This window comes from Cricetulus griseus, assembly GCF_003668045.3.
Source record: "Cricetulus griseus strain 17A/GY chromosome 1 unlocalized genomic scaffold, alternate assembly CriGri-PICRH-1.0 chr1_1, whole genome shotgun sequence".
Classification (NCBI taxonomy): domain Eukaryota; kingdom Metazoa; phylum Chordata; class Mammalia; order Rodentia; family Cricetidae; genus Cricetulus; species Cricetulus griseus.
Window position 1 is genome coordinate 106,218,078 of NW_023276807.1, and position 18,340 is coordinate 106,236,417.

Genomic DNA, 18,340 nt, shown 5'->3' on the forward strand with positions numbered 1-18,340 from the left:
TAAGGCTGCAGGATCCCACCTATCCTTTCTTTTTTTAAAAAATTTTCTTTCCACTAAGCTTTATTTCTGGACATACAGAGCAATTAGAATCCAAAATTAAACTTGAATGATTTGACATGGATTTTAAAATAATAAACAAGGAAAATTCTTCCCACTTTCTCAAATGCCTGAATGAGGATGTGTGACTGGTAATCCTGGATCTCTGGAGCTGATGTTCAGTGTGTGGGCAGCTTCTGGGATTCTAGGTCTTCTGGTAATCCCACAAGTCAGAGCTCTGACTGCTTCCGCTTAAGGAGGAGGAGCACAGCCTGCAGAGGTGACATGGGGGATAAGCTGCAGTCTCAGCACCAAGTGGAGGATTTGTCTCCTAGGAAATAAGGCAGATAAATCTGAGCTGAAAGATGGAACACCTTGGATATGCTAGTCAAAGGTACAGACCTCACACTGGGAGAGCTCTGTGTGGTGCTAAAGTCAGGCCACTGGGGTGGGGAGGCTGAGTGGACCTGGCAAGTGGCCCACCAGTATGTCACAGGCAAAGGCACTGGTGGCGTCAGTAGTTAAGTAGGGTGGCTCTCATGGAGGAGCCTAGGAGGGACCTTCGTCCCTTGGTAGGAAACACTGCTGAAAGGTCATAGAGAGGGGTGAGACGGTTGGGTTTGTGCTTCAGAAAGTCACTATCTGTCATGTAGAAACAAGAGAGGCAGCAGGGAGACAGGTGTGAGGGCCAGTCCAGGTCAGATGCAGAAGAAGGTGGAAAGCATCAGATGGCTGTGGGGACCTTCCCAAAGTGGACAGTGCTAGGCTCCCTGTATGCCGTGTTTGCTCTAATGGAAGCTTGATCCTCAGTGCATTGTGTTGGACACAAATCTCGGAAGAGATAACAAGGGAAGTGGGCCTAACAGAAAGTGATGATGTCATGAAGCTGCACCCTTCTGAGGGCATCAATGTAGTCAGCACAGGGATGGACTACAAGATGGAGCTGTGTACCCCTCTGGATGACCACGGTCCTTTGCCCTTCTGTTTCCACCCACAGATCCTGTCCCAGGTTGGCTCTAGACTCCTTCAGAAGTAAAAGGGGAGTTACTGTATAGGTGCCAAGTGGAACAAGATTCAAATTCTGGAATCATCTCTTGGCTGTGTGACTTGGAGAAAACTAGTTGCCTTCTCTGAGCTTCCCCAGTTATAGCAACTACGTTAGCTTCCTATGGGGATTTAAGATTTACAAATGAAAATGGAGACCCATGTGAATTTAGCTAGGGCCACCTTTTGCAGCCAGCAGGAAAGACCTGCCCACTGGTATCTCTGGAGAATGCGCCATTTTACAATCAGATATTCTGTCATTTGAGTGTTTCCTACATTGACTAGTAGGATGGGCCTGAGATCCTGCTGTAGTGGTCATGGAAACAGGCCTGAGCTCTATTCCCTAGGGACATTTCTGATTCAAAAAGGAAACACCATCCTGCTTCCATCCAGGCAAAGGAAGAGTAAATGGGCATTAATTAGACTGAGTTCCACACTGGTTTCCACTCCCTGGGTCTCTCCTGACTATGGAAGGATAGGCTGCCATAAGGATGATTTTGTGTGAATGAATGAACAGATGTGTGCAGCTGTGTAGTGGCACTTGCTGCCACCAGGCAGCCTGGTGGGAGGTGTGAAGGCCTACTGAGGGTAGGAGCCCTGCTGTGGCAGTTTGAAGTGTTTGGCTGTCCAACTCACAGCCAGCCTGTGTGTTCATTCACTGTGGTGCTATACTGTACTGTACAACAAACATGCATGTGCCCGAGTGCACGCGCGCGCGTGTGCGCACACACACACACACACACACACACACACACACACACACACACACACACGCACGCACGCACACACACACACACACACTGAAGCGCAAAGCCAGCCTGTCTGAGTGTTCAATCATTGTAGCTCTGTACTATACCGTACAATAAGCACACACACACTCTGAAGCTCACTCCCAGCCTGTGTGTTCATTCACTTTGGCACTGAACTGTACAAGCACACACACACTGCAGCTCACGGCAGCGGATGCTTACTACATCAGGGGTCGCAGTGGCACTGCTCAGCTAGATTTGTCTCTGGGATTCTGTCTGGATAAGGTTTGCTCCTCCAAGCATCTCATTTTGGGTCACATGCCACATGGGTCATGTGGGAGGTATACTACAGAGGGGCTGGCCTGAACCACCTGTGTCTGAAAGCCCTTCTTGGCTCATGCATCCCGGTCTCTTCTTGTTGGTCAAACTTATTCACAGAGCTGGTACACAGCCATCACAAAGCATGACCAGTGTGTGTGTGTGTGTGTGTGTGTGTGTGTGTGTGTGTGTGTGGTGGTGATGGTCAGGATTATGAGTGAAAATTACAACCTGTTGCAGAGAGTTGACACCCAAAGATGTGGGGATACTTAGTGATGCCATTTGTTACTTACATTTGGACAACATGAATTTTGCTAAAAGCACCTGGGCCAAATTTTTTACCAGGTCACCCCAGAGTGGTTTGGAGGCCAGGTAGGCCTGATGCTGTGCTGTGGTCTGCCTGCCTGCCTGTCTATCTTTCTCTCTCTGTGTGTGTGTATGTATGTGTGAACACCTACATAACCTATTGAATTTTTGAGTTTTGAATGTGAGCTTTGCTCAATGATAGGGCTTGGAGAGTTGATAGCTTTCTAATTCCAGCTTCATCTTCCCCCTTTCATAAGAGAAATCAGCTCCACTTGTGTTCATTTCCTGACAGGTGTATTTCCTCCAGGTAGTGCCTCCCTGTTCTCTGTGAGGCTTATTTCCATGCTTACCCCTTAAAGAGGAAGTCCCACCCCCATTCTCCTTGGATTGGGAGCGATTGCTCAGTTACCCTGATCTTTGTTTTCCTCTCTTTCTTGCTTGTGAATCTGGGAGCCTTCACAGAATCGATGGCCTGAGGACCAGTGATAACTCCCAGTCATTGGCCCCAGGGGCCAATCTCAGCATCAGAAGGGAGGGACCCCAATCCACAATTTGGAGAATTAAAATGTTGAAGGGGTGATAGGAGACTTGTCAGTATTTGAAGTAGACGACCTCCATCACGAAATAAGCCATTTTTAGTTCGGTGGGGATGTAAAAATTGAAAAACTGTCTAGCCAGCCCAGAGAGAAAAGCTGCAAGGACCTGCAGTGCTGGATGAGGTGGGGGTAAGAGTGGGATCTCCATGTTTTGGGGAGCCTCAGCGCCCAGTGGACCGTGTTTCAGGACCACGGACAGCACCCACCGTACCCATCCCTCACTGGAGCACAGAACCTGACTTTCTTAGGGCTGTGCCTGTGGACACTTGGTTTATGGAAGTGTTTGCCTCCCTGCTTTTACATCTTTGTAAATTTCCACTTATATTTGAGAGCCCAGACCAAGCACCCCCTCTCTGATGACTCAATCACAGTCTTTCTTGCCTAATCACAGCTTTAAGTCTTGGCTATTTTTTTTTTTTTTTTTTTTTTGGATGTTTGTAGCTGACCAGCCAGTCATTTTTGGGTAAATGTTAGTTAGGTAAGAATAGCACCTCTTTTCTGTGACAAGTCACAGATCATAGTGGGTTTTTATGTGGTTTCTGATAGCTGCATTTGTGGAAAGGTCTGATTTCATTCCCACCATGTGGAAAGAGAGCATGACCTGATAGGAGGAGGGATTCTATATGCCTCTTGGGAACTGACTTGCTGTATGGTCTAGACCCACCACCAGTTGAGCCTTAGTGTGGGTGATTTTTCTGTTGTGTGGATAAGAATGCCTGAAGTGTTGAGCTAATTTTTGTTGTGTGACTCCACAAAATACTTCACATCTGGAGGAGGAAAAAGGCCTCCCACTAGCATGCCTCCTCTTCAGTGGATCTGGTAGCAGATAATCTCAGGCTTGGAGCACAAGCTCTTCCCCTGGCCTGGGCCATCCTCCAACTCACAACACTCTTGACAATAGACACACCATTGCTGCCTAGGCTCAGATGGACCCTTCAAAAGAGGTGTTCAGCAGCCTCCACCCTTTGGGGGCCTTGCACTCTCCAGCCAGTGGGGCAACATCTCCAGATACTAAAATCTGGAGAAAGTGATTCATCATCTGTCTGTCTACCATCTTCTCTCTCTCTTTTTCCTTCTCTCCCTTCTTAATAAATCATTCTCTCTCTCCACATTCCACCCTCTTCAAACTTCTTTCATCTCCCTCCCTCTTCTCTCATTGCTGTCTGACTCCTGCCTCTCCTCCCACTCAGCAAATATTTGTTGAATATTGTGTGGCCCCAGGCTGGTTCTTGGGAATGGGGGGATCTGATGCATAGGACTCTGGCTCTAAAGTGTGGGCAGTTCATCAGTGTGTGTGTGTGTGTGTGTGTGTGTGTGTGTGTGTGTGTGTGTGTCCAGGTGGACAGTTGTGTTGTGCCTTTTTTCTTTAACATTTTATTATTTGTTTGTCCTTAAAATTTCCTAGAAACTATGTGAGTAGTCCAGCGATAAGCCATTGGTGGTGTGACTATACCATCACACATCTTTGACATTTTTTTGAAGACAATGTCCCAGCACTCACTTTCCATGTTACTTGATAATGCCATCTTACCTTCAGCTCTCAGGAAAATATAAGATAAACATGACCTTCCTTTCACTTCATCTTAGTTTCCCCTCCCATGTTACCATCATGCAGAGCCCAGACTCCTTTTTGTGAAGGGCATTCATGTTCCCAGGGTCTCACAGGAGGAGACCTCCTCATATTCCTTACTTTGAGGGTACAGTCAGCTCTCACACCTGTGGGTTCAGTGTTTTGTGCTTCAGCCAACCACAGATGGAAAATGGCAGACAGTACTTTGCACCTGTTCTTAGTATGCACCAACAACATTCACCCAACCCCCACTGTCTACGGTCCTTAAACAGAACAGTCTAATGACTGACTAGTGCCATGGTGTCTCTAGTGGACTCAGTGTTCTTCTGTGTAACCCAGGGATGACATAAATATTTGGAAGGATGGACACAGGTTGGATGCTAATACTGCACCATTTATATGAGGGAGCAGAACCCATGTGGATTGTGGCATTTGTGGGTGGTCCTGGAGCTCTCTTATATATGTGGGGCCTATACTCAGGTAAAGGACTCCACTCAGACCTCTGCTCCCCAGGCCTCTTTCCTCATGGGACTCCCTCCCTGGAGTGTAGCCAGGCTCCTTTCTTCACTGGGTCCCCTTTCTCTGGAGTTTCTTTCCTCCTTTGCATGGTACTCATTCAGGCTGAGAATGAATGTTTTCTTTCTCATGCAAGGATATGAATGGAGACCTCCTCTGTGTCCCTCCATCCCTTTATCATCATGGCTTTTCCACACTGGGCTGCAAACGCTGCATGGTTAGTGTGCCCCACTAGACTGAATGCCCTTAAAGACCAAAACCTGTTTCTTTCAGCTACACATACCCCTTCCACAAACAACTGTTTTTGCAAGTTCTACTTGTGTGTGTGTGTGTGTGTGTGTGTGTGTGTGTGTGTGTGTGTGTGTGTGTTGGGGATCCATCTTAGGTCTCCCATGAATGTGAGGTAAGTACTGTATCACCACACTTGTAAATGTTTACTTATGAAAGACAGTTCTTGTCACAGGAAATTGCTAAGAAGACACATCTGCCAGGCCTGAGCTCAGTACCGCTCTTGCCCTTGGTTATTTTGGTTATTTGCATTTTCCAGATGAGGAGACTGAGGGATGATAAGGTACCAGATGCTTGGTGAGGAGGTAAGAAGTGTGACCCTTGGCTGTCTGCTCTGATATTGCTCCCATACGAGGCTGGAACAAGGATGTGAATGGTGCTAGGCATAGTTCCCTTCTGGTTGTTGTCACTGTGGAATGAGCCAGCAATTCCCAGAATATTTCATTCAGCTGTTGAATTTTTTTCTTGAAGTCCTCTCAAGGTGTCTCATTTTATGCCTACTTCTTGTGGCAGTAGGTGGCCACACTTCCATGTTCTTTTTTTAAATGTATGAATCTTATGCATTGAAGTTTAAAATATATACTTGCAAATAGCTTGTGTAAATGCCTAGTTCATGAGGGATTATTTGTTTATGGATTTAGTTTTGTTGTCCTGGAGATGGACTTCAGGGCCTTGTGTATGTTTGGCAAATGTTTTCTCACTGAGCCACAGCCTAAGCCCAGTGATATTTTTTGTGTGCATACCTGTGTATGTTATGTGTGTGTAAGCCAGAGGATACCCTTGATTGTCATTTCCCAGGTACCACTTGTATTTTTTTGACTAAGTCTCTTACTTTGTGTGTAAGTTACTGATTATACTAAGTTGGTTGCCTGGTGAGCTATAGGCATTTGCCTGTCTCCTCCCTGATGCCAGGATTTCAATCATGTACCACCACTCCTGGCTTTCTGTATGTGGATTCTAGAGATGGAACTCATATCCTTGAGCTTGCAAGGCAAGCACAACTTTACTGACTGAACCATCTACTCTGCTCCCAAAATGGAGTTTCAGAATGCAAGGTCCTTGGATTAGAGAATGTTTCTAAATTCCATCTGCTCATGAGGTGTCATGATGTCTAAAGTTTGAAGATATTTTAAGATGTGTCAGCAGTGTGGTTTGGTGGATCCCATGTGGACAGGAAGTTGAGAGTCCTTGAGTCTGACCTGAGCCTTGGTTATTTGTGCAAAGCTGGACCACCCATGCTCCTGAGTTTAATCTGTCTGATACACAACATTCCATTCATCAGTCACAAAGAATATGATTGTCAAAACGCTTTTACTAGTGTGTCTTCTTCTGTTCGTGGATGGTGTGAGTTTGAGAAAGCTTTATTAAATTCTCTGGAGTCTTCATTATTTACCACATGCTGGCAGGGTTAGGACTGTCCTGAAGAGAAGCCTTGCTGCTGTGCCAGGTGGGGTTTCCTGAACTTGCCACACCTGGGAGCCCCAGTCCATGATTGCACCTTCTGGATACCTTTGAGCTGGTGTTTTGCTCTGAAAATGCCTGTTAAGGGCTAGGGAGATGGCTCATTTGGTAAGTGCTGGAGTGGAAGAGTAAATTTGGTCCCTGGAAACCACATTAAAAGTCAGACATGGGGATGGCTCAGTTGGTAAGGGTTGGTGTGGAAGAATTTGGTTTTTTTTTCCCTTTTTTATTTTTTTAAAAAGCCAGACATGGTGGCGTGCTTATAATCACAGCACAGGGAACACAGTGATAGGTGAATCCCTGGGGTTCATAGGCCAACCAGCCTAGCCTAATTGGAAAGGTCCAAGCCAGTGAGAGACTGCCTCAAAAGAGGGAGATCAAATTCTGGAATATGACAATCAACCTTCATACATTTGAAGGCACCCTCCACATGCAAATGCATTACCCCCAGAAATAAAACACACACACACACACACACACACACACACACACACACACACACACACACACACGGAGTTGGGGTGGGAAGGGAGGACTGTTAAAAGCCAAATAGCAATCGTTTTCAGGAAGAGAGGAAGACAGACAGACACAGTTCTGGACTTGTGTATATATTTTCTTTTACAGATTTCCTGGTGATTATCCCCTGGTGGTTTCTTTCACATACACTATCTGGAGTTAGCTAGAGGGGTGTGTTTGAGCACAGGCTCTGCCATGTGAGTCTGGAAGCATAGAGCAGGCTGGGGCTGACCCTGCACACTGGCACACTGTGCATTTAAATACCTCCTTTCAGGCTTCGCCTGAGAAACCCACTATTAAATGTGACAAGGCAGACACTGCTCCCTGCTGTGTACCAGCTGTGGATGACTCATGTTTTCTGCTGCTGAGGAAACCTGGCCTCCCACTTGTCTGTGCTGCCCCAACATGCAGGGCCCAACGCTCTTCTGTCTGATGTTCGCACTGTCCTCCAAGTCTCATGGGGTTGCAACATCCTCGTTGCTTACTGCATTAGGAGCACAGGTCAGGAGGTTGGACTTGAGAGTGACTGACCTTGAATCCCTCACTCTAGAGACATTCCAGATGGGGAGTGGGGGTTGCTCCATACTTTTCTCCCTTTAACAAATGCTGTCATCTCTTTTCTCTCCATCCTCCCCCACTCATCTTTCAAGGATCAGTTCATGCACCTCAGGATGCCAATCTGCCCATCATCTTTTAGTATATCCATCTATCTGTCCATCCATCCATCCATCCATCCATCCATCCATCCATCCATCCATCATTCTTTGGTCTATCCATCCATTCATCCACCCAGTAATTAATTTATCCATGTCATCCAGCACTTCCTTCCTTCCTTCCTTCCTTCCTTCCTTCCTTCCTTCCTTCCTTCAATATATGGATCTGTGTTGGTTAGGTTTTACTGTCAAGTTGATACAACCTAGGATCACCTGAGAAGAGGATAACTTAGTTGAGGAAATGCCTCCATCAGATCGGCCCATGGGCAAGTCTTTGGGGCACTGTCTTGATTAATGATTGATGTGGGAAGGCCCAGCCCACTGTAGATGACACCATCCCTAGGTATGTATCCTGGGATATACAGAAAAGCTAGCTGGGCATAGCACAAGTCAGTGAACAAGCCAGTAAGTAGCTTCCCTCCATGGTTCCTGCCTCTAGGCTCCTGCCTTGATTTCCTGATCTGACTTGCCTCATTGATGGATTATAATCTGCAAGTGTAAGCTGAAGTGAACCCTTTCTTCCATTAGGTTACTTTGAGCCAGTGTTTTTATCACAACAGCAGCTTGGAATTTAGTCGGGTAAGCCACCTATTAGCCAGACATGGATACAGCCCATGTGGCATACAGTCCCACAAGGGCTGAAAAAACAGAAAGCAGGTGTGGTGTATAGGATCTGCTGGCAGGTGGAAATATGTGATGCTCTCTCAAATGACACTGGCTGCAAGGTACAAGATCCCATGCTTTGCTTCTGCTCAGCAAGACTCAGCTTCTGTAGCCTGAAGTTTTCATTACGCTTGCTCATCTTCTACTTCCCTGCCACAGCAACTGACATGGCAGAAGCATCATTAAGGTCATGACCCTTGGGACCATTAGCTTGTCCTCAGTATTTCGGGGTTCCAGTAGGCTCCAGCTTCAACTGCACACTATTTAACAGGATCCACACTAACTATAGTTGGTATTTCCACTTCTGCCTTTCTCTGCTTCCTCTGCAAGCTTCCGAGGTTCCCCTCAGATCTTTTGCTATCTCCCAGGTCGTCCTATCAGGTGCTCTTTCAGGAGACTTGGTTCTTTCTATTCTCTGTCAAATTTCCTCCTCAAAGGAACCATGGAAACAGTAAATAAGCACACTGGGAAAATGTATAGCCTCAAAACTACAAATGTTCAAATCTTAATGTTGAACAAAGCTCTTGGTGAAATGATCACAAATTATGTATCCACAAGGCAGGGTATCTTAAAATCAGAATCGTGAAGAACATGTCGTAACTTGGGACTTGCATATGGCAAAAGGAAAAAGTCAGAACTCTCTAGTTTGCTGTCCCTGGGCTTTGCACAGCCTTTGGTGTGTCTGGAACTCTCAACACTGTCCCTTCTAGCCATCTCCTTTTCCAGTACTTTGTGTGGTCCAACTTTCCTCAGCTTATTTATGGGTTTGAAGCTGCCCTACCTGATCCCCCCATGAACTTGGAAGACCCAATCTTGCCCTCTTGACCCCCATCAACCCTGTGGCTTATTAAGCATCTACCTCTCATCTGTCAGCCCAGGAGAGCAGTCCCAGATGCTCCTGCGTCCTCTGGCTTTTCAGAGGCTGACCCTGACTGGGAACTGAAATAATCAATCAGCCAGCATGTGACCCAGGCAGGAGGTGAGGGCATGATGGATGTTATAGAGTCAAAACATCAGAACGTCTGGCCTTGGACCATGTGTGAGGGGAGAAGGATTTTAATCTCTTCAGAAACACTATTACCATCATATTAAAAAGTGGCTGAAGAAATTCATATTTTACAAATGAGCCAGTTTCTCCAATGAATGAGTGGAAGTCATGAGGAAGGAGCTAGGGCAGGCATCTGGGAGTCAGAGAACTCAGTGCAGGTGCATTGGAGGCTGCTCCCCCCAAGTAAAAAGACATTTCTCAAAAAGTCAGTAAAGTTGAATATGGTCTGATGGGGGATTGGGATAAAGGAAGCGGTATTAATCGGTTAGTGGGAATTGCAAATCATTCTTATAGTTTATTTTAAAAGACCTTAAAGAGGGGTTGGGTAGATGGTTCAATCACTAAAATTCTTGCTAAGAAAGCAGAGGACCCGAGTTCATATCCACAGTGCTCACATATAGAGTCGGCCATGGCAGAATGTGCCTGTAACTCCAGCACTGGGGAGGCAGAGACAGGAGGATCCTTGGAATTCACCGGCCAGCCAGCTTAGCCTAATTCATAAATTCTGGGTTCAGGGAGTAATTCTGTCTCAAAAACTAAGGTGGAGAGCATCTGAGGAAGATAACCAGTGTTGACCTCTTTCCTCTGCACATGCATGGACAAGTGCACACACCCATGCAAACACTTCTCTTCCATGTCCTTAACAGAGATGTGTCCTAAAGTTTCTAAGGGTAGAATTATGTGGTGATGGTGTTAATTTTTAAATTATTCATTAGGAGCTGATGAAATAGCTCAGTGGGTAATGGCACTTGCCACACAAGTCCCACAACCTGAGTTCAATTCCCAGAACCTATGTAAAGATGGAAGGGGAGAACCAGTTTCTGGAAGTTGTCCTCTGACCTTTTCAAGTGCACATGACATATGCACACATCCCTTCCATCCCATTATCAATGAAAGTAAAATGACAGCTTTTAAAATATGCTGCAAAAGCAAAAAGCATTTCACAGTGGGAAATGCAGAAAGCCAAGGATGGCGGAATATCAGACAGAGGAGGGTCTGTGCATGGATCTCATGGCCTTACCTAGTGTTCTGTCTTCGCCTTTTGAAGATATTTGAGATGTTTATATCAAAAGTTAAACAGGGTGTGTGTGTGGAGAGGTGATGCAGTGGTTAAGAACACTGGCTATTCTTTCAGAGGATCTAGGATCCTCATGGTAGCTGCTGCCATCTGTTACTGCAGTTTTAGGGCCTCTGATGCCCTCCTTGGCCTCCAAGGGCACTGTATACAGTTGTGCACAAACATAAATGCAAACAAAACCCTTCCTTGTCTTAGTTACTGTTCTATTGCTGTGAAGATACACCACAACTAAGGCAACTTATAGAGGAAAGGATTTAATTGGGAGCTTGCTACAGTTTCAGAGGGTTAGTTCATGACCACCATGGTGGGGAGCATGGCATGTAGGCAGGTAGACTTGGCTCTAGAGCTGAGTGGTTACATCCTGATGTGCAAATTGGAGGCAGAGAGGGAGACTGGGCTTAGAATGGACTTTTGAAGCCTCAAAGCCCACTCCCAGAGCTACACCTCCTCCAACAAGGCCACACCTCCTAATCCTTCCTGAAACAGTACTACCAACTAAGGATCAAGCATTCAGATATATGAGCTAATGGGGGCCATTCTTATTCAAAATATCACAATGTTCATACACGTAAAATAAAAATAAATAAATCCTTAAAAGCCCCCAAAGTTAAAAGACATATAGGTCTTGCCTCTTGACAAGGATCTAACACATTGCTTTGCTTTTCAGAGTGACCGGCTCCTCATCAGAGGCGGACGCATCATCAATGATGACCAGTCCTTCTATGCGGATGTCTACCTGGAAGATGGACTCATAAAGTGAGTTGGCCAAAATAGAACTTTTAAGAATTCAGTCCCTCCAGGTTACCTGGCCTTACACCCTGTGGAAAGCTGATGTTCTGCCCTCCTGTGTTTCTGCATGGCAGGCATATAGGGCAGGAGGTCAAACTGTGCAGCAGGGGTTGGCCAGCATGGAGGCCCTACACATACCCTGCTTTCCGTTCCTTAGATTCTCATCTCTCGGGTGTCTGGTGCAGATTTTCATCTCTTGTTACCATGGGAGTAGTGGCTTACCTGTAGCATAGGGTGAGGTAAAGGCAGGACCCATGTCCCACCCATAGCATCTGCCTGAATCTCCAGTACTGTCTTTTACCTGCCAGTTCTTGGGACTGGGCTGAGGGTACCAGAAAGGAAGGGGACTGTTTCCTTCCATACAAGAAAAGCCTCCTGGTGTTGGAATTTTCCCTGATGTTCCTGTGGTTTCCTCTTCTGGCCTATTCATGATAACCCAAGGATAAGATCAGCTCTAGGATCAAAATGTCACAGACTGGATGACTGGAAAGACAGGTATTTGTTTCTCCTGGTTCTGAAAACTGGAGATCCTGAACCAAGGTGCCATCAATGTTTGATTTCTGTCAGGACCTCTAACCGTGGTTCTAAATGGCCATCTTTTTTTTTTTTTTCTGTGTCCATGGTTGTTCTGTGTGACACAGGAATAGTTCTCTTGTAGAAGGCTACTGGGCCTTATAGACTAGGGATTCACCCTTGGGACTTTATTTAAAGCTCATTGCATCCTTAACAGCCATGTCAGGTGTGGAGTGGGTGGTAGCTGGGCTTCATCATGAATTCTGAGGGGCCCATTCAGTCCGTAGCAACAGATGATCATATCTCTGTCTCGGTGGTTGTGACAGAGCATTGCTACTCTCTGCCTTTGACATGGAGTGGACTGGGTTTCCTTCCCAGCTCTTCCCTTGGGGTCTGGATGAGGAGAGAGGGAGGAGAGGAGAAGGTCACCACAGGGCCACGCTGGGCATCTGGTACAGGAGCAAAGGGGAAAAGACAGGAAAGGTATTAGGCTGGAAGGTGCCCTGTCAGTAGGACCAGCTTAGGGCCATGTGTGCTTTAGGAGAAGGAAGAGGATGGGAAGAGGAGATTGGGGTTTCTGGGGTGCATTAGAAGAAACCACATATGCAAAGCACAATCAAGAGTGGGGCTTGGGAGTGTGAGCTAGCTCCTGCCTCCCTTCTTCCCAGTCCTGGGAAACCAGAGAGCTAGGAGGGGGTAAGAATGGGCCCCACTATGAGTGCTTCCTAGACACCTTGGCAAGGTGCTGAGCCACACAGGCTGGGGTTCTGTGGACGCTCAGGTACAGGGCAGTGCAGGGTGGGACCGGGCAGTACAGGGCCTGTTCTGGCCACATTGGGTTGTGATGCCTCTACAGAAGGATCATATTTGGATCACTGCCCTTGCATTTTGAAAGCATAGCAGGTACTAAGTTAGATGATGCATATGACATGAATAGGAAATTCAGTTCTGTGGAATTGGCCCACTGCTCAGTAGGGCTATTTCTGGCCTTAAGGAGCCATATGTCTTCCCGAGCTCCCTTCAGTGTCCACAGGATGCCAAGTGTTTGGAGGAGAAACTGTGAGCTCTTGATTTGTACTATGCTGCAGTCAAATGTTAGCACCCTGAAGGTGCTGTGCCTGTGTTCCCCTTCTCATCCCAGTGCCCTGTGTTAGCCTGGGTGGAAAACATGCACATAGAGGAACCGACGTTATACAGCTGGCTGCCACACTTGGCTTTCTTTTAAAAACCAAAGATTTCTCTATTATTTGCCTCTAGACAAATAGGAGAGAACCTGATTGTTCCTGGTGGTGTGAAGACCATCGAAGCCAATGGACGAATGGTCATTCCTGGGGGCATTGATGTCAACACTTACCTGCAGAAGCCTTTCCAAGGCATGACCTCAGCTGATGACTTCTTCCAGGGCACAAAAGCAGCACTGGCCGGTGGAACCACAATGATCAGTGAGTGGCACTTTCCCTGGCCTTAGGGACATGGGCTATGAGCTTTCCTCTCACCGTTAGTACACACTGGTGTTTGGTAAGGCCCTGTACTCACAACTCCGTGTAACTCCTCATCACACCCTGAGATAATAAATATAGGTCATTGCTGTGCGTGCCTCTTGAGGAGCACAAAAAGAGTTCAGACACACAGACATTGAACCTTTAAAAGCTATTTTACTGTGTATCATTGTTACCCATGTGATGTAGTCAGATTGGGTGTTTGTAGGTTCTTGGCCCCTTAGTCAAGGAATTGAAACAAAAGCTCCCACAGGTTTGCAAAAGCAGCAAAGACATGTGATTCAAAGCAGACCTAGAGAACGGTCAGAATACACTGCAGGAGACATGAGGAAGACACCCAGGGGTCCCATTGTTGTCCAGGGCTTCTTTTTATGGGGGTCCAAGGTTCGTTACTAAGGGCCATTGTGAAGGTGGTTCTGTTTTGATTGATAGATTAGGTCACATAGTTATTTTTGTCCCATACATATCCTTTTCCATAATGCATCTGATTCTAATCATATACACTCCCAAGTATGCATAGGCTTAAGGTGGAATATAGGAGATTCTCCCTAGAAGTTCCCTTTGTAAACACAGTTTGCCTTACTCTACATGCATCCCAAAGCAGTTCAGGTTGGGTAGGTCTTTCTGGTCTCCTACCTGGGCATCAGGAAAGCAAGATTGGATAGAAACTAAGATCTTTGACTGTCAGGGGGAGGAAAACACATTCCATCATTCAGGCAGGGGTGTGCATAAAGCTTGATACGGTCCTGAGTTTGCTAGGCGCATTGTTCAGAGTGTGGTGCATAACATGTGCAGGTGAGAGTCTCAGGCTGCCGAATACATTCCTATTTAATCAGGGTGCACAGCCCAAGCCAAGTGGAGTCCCAGGTTGCTAAACTGTTCCCTATGGTTTCTTGCCTCCAAATGACTAGTGACTCGTGGATTTTAATGCTCAGAATGAGGTGAAGGTTTGTATTTAGAGTCTTAGAAATGAAGCAAATTTAAAAGTGCCAAGCATCTCTCTTAGCTTTGCTGGATCACAACGGGTCAAATGTGTGCTTGGTATCTTTTGAAGAGAATAAGGAAAGTCCTCCCAATGCATGGCAGACCTGCCTTCACTCCCCATGTAGGGGCTCTGTTCCATCTTGACAAGGTCAGAGTGTTGGAGCCTGTTAGTGCTCCTTCAAGGTTAAACCACAGTAGTGGCCTTTCTGATCCTAGGAGTATAAGATATGCTGGGCAGAGGGAATGTTTTCAAAGAATGCCTCAGATCATAGAGAGATAAAGCTAAAAATAAACAACATACTGAACAACATTCTAAAGTGTGAATTCATCTAAAGTTACAACAAAAAGTGGAAGACACTCACAGAGTAATGTGATTTGCCTGTGGCTGTATTAGTTGTGGCTAATGCTACATAACAAACAACTGCTGGATTCTTTTGCTATCCATTACTGTCACAAAGTGTCTGAAGCTGGGTATGTTACAATAAAGATGCTTACTTAAGTTTATAGTTTCAGAAAGTTGAAGGTTCAAGTTTCAGTGGCCCCCTCAAATCAATGGTCCTGTGGCTCAGGACTCAGTGCTTAATTGGAATAGGATTCCAGAGGGTTTGAGTCCTTGATGTGGGGACCTGCTGACCTTATTAAATGTGCCTGAGAGGGGGAGTGTGAATTAAGGAAAGAAATAGACTTAAGACAAGAGATAGTCAGGAGGGCATCCAGTAAATACTATGATCCACCCCAAGTTGATTGTTCAAAGTTCTTACATACTCCAATCAAAAGGGGAGGAAGGCCAAAGACTTCCTTACCATGATACAGGAACAAACAAATGTAATTACCTCATTAATACCCCAAATATCTAGTAACCACACCCTAAAACAAATATCCTGTTGTTTAGGTAAGACATTCATTAGCTATACCTTAGGCCAAATAGCCTGTTGTCTAAGCATGACATACAATAGCCACATCTTAGGCCAAATCTACGCTGGTTTAACCTTGAAGGAGCACTAACAGGCTCGAACTCTCTGACCTTAAGTCAAGACACAACAGAGCCCCTACTAGGGGCCTCTACACGTTGATGGCAGAGTAAAGGCAAGGTGACAGGAATAGCTGAGAGCTCAAGTCTTGATTACAAGCAGCAGGCAGAGAGCACACTGGGGAAGGTAGGAGTTTCTTGGAACCTCAAATCCTACCCCCAGATACAGTCTACATCTCTTAGTCCTCCCCAAACAGCCACCAAATGGGGAGCAAGTATTCAAATGCTTGGGATTTATTTAAACCATTACAGTGATGTTGGTGGTGATTCATGGGCATGGTGATGGGAATATATTGATGGTTGTGGGTTATGATTGTGGTGTTGGTAGTGCTAAGGCTGATGGTGGTGATGGTTATGGTGATGATGATGGTGGTGATGGTGGTGGTTGTATGCTGATATTGATGGAAATGATGCTGATAGTGTTAGATGATTTTGGTGATGATGTTGATATTGGTGAAGTGGTGGTGGGGGTGATGTGGCCACTGTTGGAACAACTTGGGTTCAAAGCATCATGACACATGTCTCCATTCCAGTTGACCATGTTGTTCCTGAACCTGGGTCCAGCCTGTTGACTTCCTTTGAGAAGTGGCACGAAGCAGCAGACACCAAGTCCTGCTGTGACTATTCCCTCCATGTGGATATCACAAGCTGGTACGATGGTGTTCGGGAGGAGCTGGAGGTGCTGGTGCAGGATAAAGGTCAGTGGAAGCCCAGGATGGGCTGTAGAATCCCTTCACCCTCTTCTGTGAGCCCTTCTTAGAGCCACATACTTCTGTTAAGTGATGAAAGGACATGCTCTCTTTTTAGGGAGTCTGTCCTCTACTCCTTGAAGCCTCAAGGAAGTACTCCTAACCCACAGAATAAGGGCTGCCTCCATAGTCTGACATGGAACCCCTTTGCTGGTCTAGCCTCACTCTTCCTGATGCTTGTCGCCATGGTTGTAATCCCCTGCCACCTGCCTCACTGCTGGCCTCTGCTAAAGCCATTTTCTCTATAGGAATGTCCTTTTTCTGCCTGTCAAATGTTTTCTCTCAAGATCCAGCTCAGCAGAGAGCATTCCCCTTGGCCTGTGAATTGCTTTATTCCTTAAATACCTGAAATCTGACCCTGGCTTTGTGGAGAACATGCTTCCATCGCTCTTTGATTCTAGAACACTGGTTGGCTGACTCTGTGAGTTATCTTTGTGGCCATAGATCTCTATATCTCACTTAGATCCCCTTTGTTCAGGCTCACACCAGGTGACCCTGCCCATTGCAGACAAGTTCAATTGTTCATTGCATTGCATGGAAATGGGTCAGACAGAGACAGAAGGGAAGTGAAGACTTGTAGCAGGATGGAACATGTCAGGACATGAGTGGTCAGTTCAAAGGGTACCTTCCAGAGAGGAAGTACCTGTACTGCAGGGGATTCAAGGGATGCTGGGATACACTTTTTAATGTTTACAATACAGGATATCTTTTCTCATTATAAAAGTATCGTTGTTTCTAATACATAAAAACCAGAAAAGCAAACATTTCCCCCTCTGGTTCTGCTTCCAATTGCAATGCGATTTTAGTTAAGCATTACTGCCTTCAATTTCCTGTCTATGTCAGCAACATTTTCCCTTATATGGTGTGCAGTTGCTGTAATTTGTAATCTTTCTTTTTCACTTAACATTTTATGAGAGACATTGCCCTCCACCAGTAACTTCTTAATAGAGCTCTTTATGAAATGCAATGGCTAATTTGCTCAACTATTTTCTTTTTAGTGGGCATTTAGGTATTCTGTTTGTTTTATTAAAGTGTTCCAGTGAGCATCTCTGTACAAAAGCATTAGTTTGCAATTTTTATAATTTCCTTAGTTGTCAAGAAATATAATTATAACATTTTCTGGTACCAGGGCTCTTATGACCAATTGATTTCTTGAAAGATGCCCCCATCCATGCAGGCATAGCCCACATCAGAATCCCTGGCTCCTGCGTGTTACACCACCGGGTGCCACTGCATTTGTGATGTCCTTACTAATTTCAAGCCAGGGTGTCATTGTGGCTTTTATCACACTTTTTCAATCACTAATTTGTTCACTTTTTGTGTGGATTTTTTCCCGTGTGACTATCCAATTGTCCCCTTTCCTCTTATCACAGATTCCCTTTGTCTGTGAGTGCCCTGATGGCAAGAAGGCATAATCCCTCCATGGTGGCTGTTGTGACTCTCACTGCACACACAGTCATCATAAGAGAACCAGCCATCTCGATCTCACTGCCCTTACCTAGGTCTCTGGTCTGAGTCAATTTCCATGTACCTAGCAGTACATGTGTGTGTATGAGGGGAAGGGACATGGGGAGGGCAAGGGAGTGAACACAAGAGCTGTGTGCTCTTCAGGGGCAAGTGACATCAAGGGGATGTTTGCTTATATTCAGGTATTCATGACATTGTTCCCCAAGATTGGGGAGCCACTTCCTTTTCTTGACTGCATGAAAAACTCAAGGTTCCTGCACAGGGTTTTAAATGTCCCCCACGCTTTACAGCTTGATACTCTCCATTCCTGTCCCATGTCCTCCCCTTCTGTCCCCTCTACTCCCTGAAGCACCCTTCTGTCTCTTCTTGGTTCTGTTTTCATCTGAGCTGTGCTTCCTGGGGAAAGA

At 45.9% G+C, this 18,340-nt stretch overlaps 1 protein-coding gene across 2 annotated transcripts in view; it reads left to right on the top strand.

The window, feature by feature from the left end:
• Window positions 1-18,340, top strand: part of Crmp1 (collapsin response mediator protein 1) — a 48,481-nt gene that overhangs the window by 12,386 nt on the left and 17,755 nt on the right. For both annotated transcript variants that reach the window (XM_027387072.2, XM_027387073.2), the window contains exons 2-4: window positions 11,570-11,658; window positions 13,462-13,646; window positions 16,251-16,415. In XM_027387072.2, coding sequence (XP_027242873.1) covers window positions 11,570-11,658; window positions 13,462-13,646; window positions 16,251-16,415 — 439 coding nt within the window. The remainder of the gene's footprint in view (window positions 1-11,569; window positions 11,659-13,461; window positions 13,647-16,250; window positions 16,416-18,340) is intronic.